This window comes from Gouania willdenowi, chromosome 22 (assembly GCF_900634775.1).
Source record: "Gouania willdenowi chromosome 22, fGouWil2.1, whole genome shotgun sequence".
NCBI classification, from domain to species: Eukaryota; Metazoa; Chordata; class Actinopteri; order Blenniiformes; family Gobiesocidae; genus Gouania; species Gouania willdenowi.
In genome coordinates this window covers 2,412,311-2,418,384 of record NC_041065.1, presented here as the reverse complement: position 1 = coordinate 2,418,384, position 6,074 = coordinate 2,412,311, and the positions used below count along the sequence as shown (strand labels likewise).

Genomic DNA, 6,074 nt, shown 5'->3' with positions numbered 1-6,074 from the left:
GTATGTGGTGTGTTACTATTGTGTGTGTGTGTCCAGGTGTCCACTGGCAGCAGGGAGGAGCTAATGATTGACTACTTTACCAGGAACCCCGCCCCCTCACTTCCCACAAATAGAGATCAGGCGACTCCCACCAGTTATGTCACACCCACTGTTCAGCCTTCCAACCAGAGACCAGGCCAGAGTGTGAAGCCCTCCCCCCGTCAGCCTGTCGGCCAATCAGCAGCCTCGATCCAGGCCGCCACCCCCCTGAGGAGTGTTGGGTCTCTGAGCCGTGCCTTCAGCCTGGCCTCAGCCGACCTTCTGCGCTCTAACGGACCCGACGCTTTCCACAAGAAGGACACCGACGTAGTCCTCCGACGCCAAGGGGGCGGAGCTAACACCAGGGAGCGACCTCTGTCTGCTCGTTTTCCTGGGATGACCAATCAGCATGCAGACGGCAGTTTCCTGAACACGAGTATCCACCACTCGTCGTCTCTGAACCTGCAGACGGAGCGACACGCGGAGAGAGAGAGAGACCGAGGGAAGGCCTCGCCCTCCTCCTCCTCCCCCCACCACAGAGGAGAGGTCGCCATGGTGACCCCAGTGAGGGCGGTGCCCGCCTCATGCCGCGAGGCTGTGCCGGAGCACGGGGAGGACCCCCCCACAGGTGACTCCTCCCACTCAAAAAAAGACGGCTCAGTAGAACGACCCAAAAGCACGCCGGCCTCACCCGACCCCAACAACGACCCTCAGACGGTCTGGTACGAGTATGGCTGCGTGTGAACCAAGGTTTACCACCAACATTTGACATTCAAAACAATCCACTGTTAGAACTTATTGATCACAGTGACGGTCTCACGCTAAAGGTGTTATTGTAGCGTCCTCCGTGAGCTACGCTAACACCACTGGAGAGAAACAGGAAGTGGAATGTACCAATAGTTCATCTGGAATCTACTTCCTGTGGGAACTAAAGATGAGCAGAAGCACCAGAACAACTGAATGTATCACAAACACACACTGGAGAGCTTTGAACCCATGGAACACACACACACACGCAGACACACACGCACACACACACACACAGACACACACATATGCACACTCATGCACGCACACATACGCGCGCACACACAGAGAACAGCTCCACCCATTTAAATTACAGCCTGTCTTTAGTTCTTGTCCCAGAATGCATCACTCTGACACTTTACTGGAAACGTTGTTCCACCCAGGTCAACACTAACACACTCATTTACAGTAAAATGATACACATAAACACAGGGATCGTACTTTGGATGTGGCCTTGACAACCACTGAGCTGGAAACACGCGCGCACACACAAACACACACAGACGCACACACACACACAGAGGTGGGTAAGCTGCACATCCATTGCTGCATTAAATCTACAGTTTGGGAAAATAAATGTCTCCTGATCGTAAATAATCAATAATATTGATCAATAGCTCAACAGGAAGTAGTGAAGGATTGTCCTACAGCAGTAAACGCTCACATTTGATGCTGATGGGAACATTGGTCTGTTTCACATGGTGCCTGCTGACTCAGCAGGACTGGGATTGTTTTTTGACTCCAGCCTCAGAGAAGAAGTTAGCATTAGCATGTCCATGATGTGGGTCTGATGAACCACCGCTAGAAAAAGATGAAGGAAATGAGTGAAAGTAAAGTTGGAAAACCTGAACAAACATGGTTGATGTTTAAAAGCTGATGTTTTGACTGTGCTGCAGTGATGATGATGATGATGATGATGATTGGGGGGGGGTACGGGATGTAACACTGGATTTGTACAAATGAACTGTTTTCTAGAAAAACTCGATATGCAACCATATAATTTATTGTACATGATGTCACAGAATAATTTACAACTTAAAACCAAAAAGAACAAATAAGAACTTTGGTTTTTAGTCACTGCATTTTCTGTTAGAAAAGAATTCTAAATACAAATAGTGGTTATTTGAGTTCAATTTTTAAAGGTAAAAAATAAAGTTTGACCTTTAATAAGAAAAATTACTTGAGTTTCAGTTTCTAAAAAAAGCTAATTCTTCTTTTCATATTTTCAAAGTAAAAGCACATTTGAAAACGTTTGAGGTGCTGTAGGTGAGAGAGGGTTTTGTTGTTGTGTGATGATGAACATAGATCAGGAAAAACACTTCAAATCCCGTCAGAGTAAAGTTCCAAAAACATTTTAGTAGCTTTTCATTAGGCCTGGGCAATATATTGAGATTCGAGATATATCACAATTTTTATTTTGGTGATACAGAAAATTTTTATTTTACATCTTATTTATCAAAATACGTGTCTTAGGAGTCACTACTTCTTAGAACATCATGAAAAGCTCAGTTTGATAAATCCAGATCTTCCCCTAAACATCCACACAACAGAACTCACTCACACGTGCTGTCCCTTATTGGAGCATCAGCGAATTTAACCCAGAATTCTCTTTCTGGTAAATCTTTATTAGTTAAAAATTGGTTCATATCGCCTTGCTCTACTTCTCGTATGCGCTCTTACTTTGAAAATGGTAACTTCCGCTCACACCATATGAAAAAAACAGCCGTTTTTAATTAGCTTGTAATTGATAATAAAGTAATAATTACTTTATTATTACTTCATTATTATTATTATAGCATTTTCTTCCATAATGGAACTTTGTCGCGTTTCAACTCTTTCAGTGTTTGATTAATTTTGACAATTAAGATTTCAAAACATGTCAAAAATTCAGCACTGGTGCTTTTGTGAGGACGACGGAGTCGAAAACTTCAACTGTTTGTTCACTTTCAACTGTTTTCTTTATCTTTTCTCTATATTCAGATGTTTTTGACTTTTTTTTTTTTTCGCTCCGATCCCATTTTCAGAGTAAAGTTATTAATGAATCTTCAGGAAATGCAAATCATTTATTTATTTTCTTAGAAACAGAAAATTATTATTATTTTTTTTATTTTTTAAGTTTTGTTTTTCTTTTCTTGGCCCTAGAGAAAAAAAAAATCATTGGATTTCAATCTTAATTTTTTAAATTTAAAATGAAAATCAAATAACCACTAATTTGTTTTATTTTTTAAATCTGAATGAGAAAATGCAATAAACTGAACACAGTGATCGACTTCCTTCAGTTTAGCTGCTTAACAACTCGTGTTTGTAGTTTGTGCTGTTTTATTGTCTCACTAATGTCCTCCTGACGCACACACGCACACACACACACACACACACACACACACACACACACACACACACACACACACACACACACACACACACACACACACACACACACACACACACACACACACACACACACACACACACAGGTTGTAGAAGAAGAAGAAGAGGCTATAACTGGGTAAACTGGGATTCCTGCTGCTGTGGTTCACTTTATGACTGCTCTGTGACTACTGCTCAACACTTCCTGTGTGTGCTACTGTTTTGACTCTTCAAACAGGAAGTTAGTTTGTTAATAAAGATTTTTAAGAACAAATGGATATTTCTATGATCATCATTTGAAACATGTTTCATGAGAGTTTGACAGTTTTTCTGAAGATGAAAAGAAGGATCGCTATTGCCTCTGGATGTTCACACCCAGTGCCCCTGAAGGTACCATGAATCACAGCCCCCTCATTACGCCTGCCTGAAGTCTTACTCAGCAGTGAGATAATCTACCAGATCAATCAGGCTATTGATGACTTGATTAATCATGAAAGAAACTTGTTCTCTGGCATTGAGGCAAGGAAAATGTATTTGTAAAGAACATTTCATACACAAGACAATTCAATGTGCTTTACATCATCAACAAGTTCAGATGAACTACGGCCGGGCTCGCAAAACGTCTCTGCGCCAAATGGCACATGTATACCACGTTCCCGAGAATTCAGTGAAATGTCTCGGTTCCACCGAGTAAAACAAATAAAACTGTGTGAAGCATAATCGTAATCTACCTTAAATTACCTTTGAAACGATATGTCACATGACTATGTTCCCATAAATTTGGAAATTACCATCATATTCATTCATAGTATTCATACCAAACTGAATCTAACAAAGGAGTAGTCGTTTGAAATATTCAAATATTTATATATTTGTGCCAATGATTCGATACCAAGGGCGCACGGTGGCTTAGTGGTTAGCATGTCCGCCCCACAGCAAGAAGGTCCTGGGTTCAAGCCCTGGGGTGGACTTGGGTCCTTTCTGTGTGGAGTTTGCATGTTCTCCCCGTGCTGCGTGGGTTTCCTCCGGGTACTCCGGCTTCCCCCCACAATCCAAAAAAAAAACATGACTGTAAGGTTGATTGGAGTCTCTAAATTGCCCATAGGAGTGAATGAGAGTGAATGGTTGTCTGTGTCTGTGTCCAGGGTGTACCCCCGCCCAGCGCCCTATGAGAGCCGGATATTGGCACCGGCAGACCCCCGCGATTGGTGATATGATATGATATAAATCTCCCTCAGTCATAGTCAGTAAAAGATTTAAAAATGTTCCATGTTTGATGATGACTTCAGCTCTGTTGCAGCATAACAACTAAAATGTTTGCTGTGAACTCTGGGTTCCACTAGCTGGCCTGCTGGGTTCAGACCTGACTAACATCTCACTGATGGATTCACCACCACATTTATAACCAGCAGCACTACTTTACAGTCTCCTCTGAGGCTGACTGGGAGCCAGTGGAAAGACTAAAGCAGTGATGATGTGTTCAGATGTTTTAAGGTGAAAAACACATTATTGATGCCTTTGGGTGTTTGTGACAAACTGCTTTATGTTGGTCACAAAGTGAAGAATTGATTTGGTTGATTGATTTTTCTCAAACATAACAAAACAATATAAAGCAGCAATGTTTGAATGTGTAGAAGGAAACTTATCTAGTCCTGTTCCTACTTCCAAGCTTTTCACAAAGAACAAAATAACTCAGACTTTTGGGTAAATGTATTATATACACATATAAATAAATACACACAAATATAAACAAAAACAAGCATCTATGGTCTGCCTATACCATGATCACTAGGGTTGGGTAGGCACGTTGCAAATCGAGACCACCAATATCGACACCAATGACAATTTCATATGTTTCTGCTGGCAAGTGTTAATCTAACTAAATCAACATCATAAACACCATAAAAGAAACATAAAAAAAATATTTAATAAAGCCTCCATACTCTCCCAACAACATATATCTCATGACACGACAGCACATCCGTTGTTTGTGTTGGAAACAGAAACATGGAGAAAATGACAACAACAACAACTCAGAACAGCCTCAGTGAGGAGCATCCACAAAGTCAATCCTTCCTTTTGTTCCATTCACTGTAGAAAGTACCAACAATGTTCTGACCTTATCTTTGCTGAAGGTCTGGTAGCTCAGTTGTTGGTCTCCATCTTTTAAAAGCTGTCGTTTTTCCTCAAAAGAAAGTTTTTTTTCATTGTCTCTAGTGCTGTTATCCTGACTGTAGTGTTATAATCCCACCCACTAGCTTGAGAACGTAACACTGTATCAATTTACTAATGCACTGTGAACTTACGCATAGCATTTAGCATAGCACGGTTACGTCCAAAGGCAGCTTAGAGAGCTTCCTTTTTACGTAAATGGTTTTCATATTGAGGAACTGACTGTGCAAACGTACCAGGAAATAGCAATGTTTAGTCATTTGGGCTATGAAAAGCACAAAATGCTGACACTTTCAAACGTATAGGTACTGTAGACTATCGGAAATGGAAAAATCAATAATTTATAATTATATTATAATTAAAACAAATAATCAAAATATCAATTCACCCTTGGGTAGGCACTGCCTACCTTGCCTACCCTGACTGCACGTCACTGATCTATACTTACATAACATAGACATCCACATGTCCACCTACCATCAGACTCTAGTCTTTGTACTGATCTAATAAGTTTTGCTTATAGAAAAAATAAAATGTCTTTATGTCGTTAGAACTTATAAGTTTATTATTAAGACTGTTCCAAATGGATACCCCACAAACTGAGATGCACATGCATTTCAAAGTAGTCTAGAATGTTCTCTTTCTAAAGTTCAATTCCCCCGTAAATCATACTCCCCTTATAGTCTACTTGGAAAAAAAACTTCATCAAA

At 40.8% G+C, this 6,074-nt stretch overlaps 1 protein-coding gene across 1 annotated transcript in view; it reads left to right on the top strand.

Annotated features, from left to right (window-relative positions):
- Positions 1 to 63: 63 nt before the first annotated feature.
- Positions 64 to 6,074, top strand: part of LOC114456266 (ovarian cancer G-protein coupled receptor 1-like) — a 49,461-nt gene continuing 43,450 nt past the window's right edge. Inside the window, exon 1 of the mRNA XM_028437915.1 lies at positions 64 to 740. Coding sequence (XP_028293716.1) covers positions 64 to 740 — 677 coding nt within the window. The remainder of the gene's footprint in view (positions 741 to 6,074) is intronic.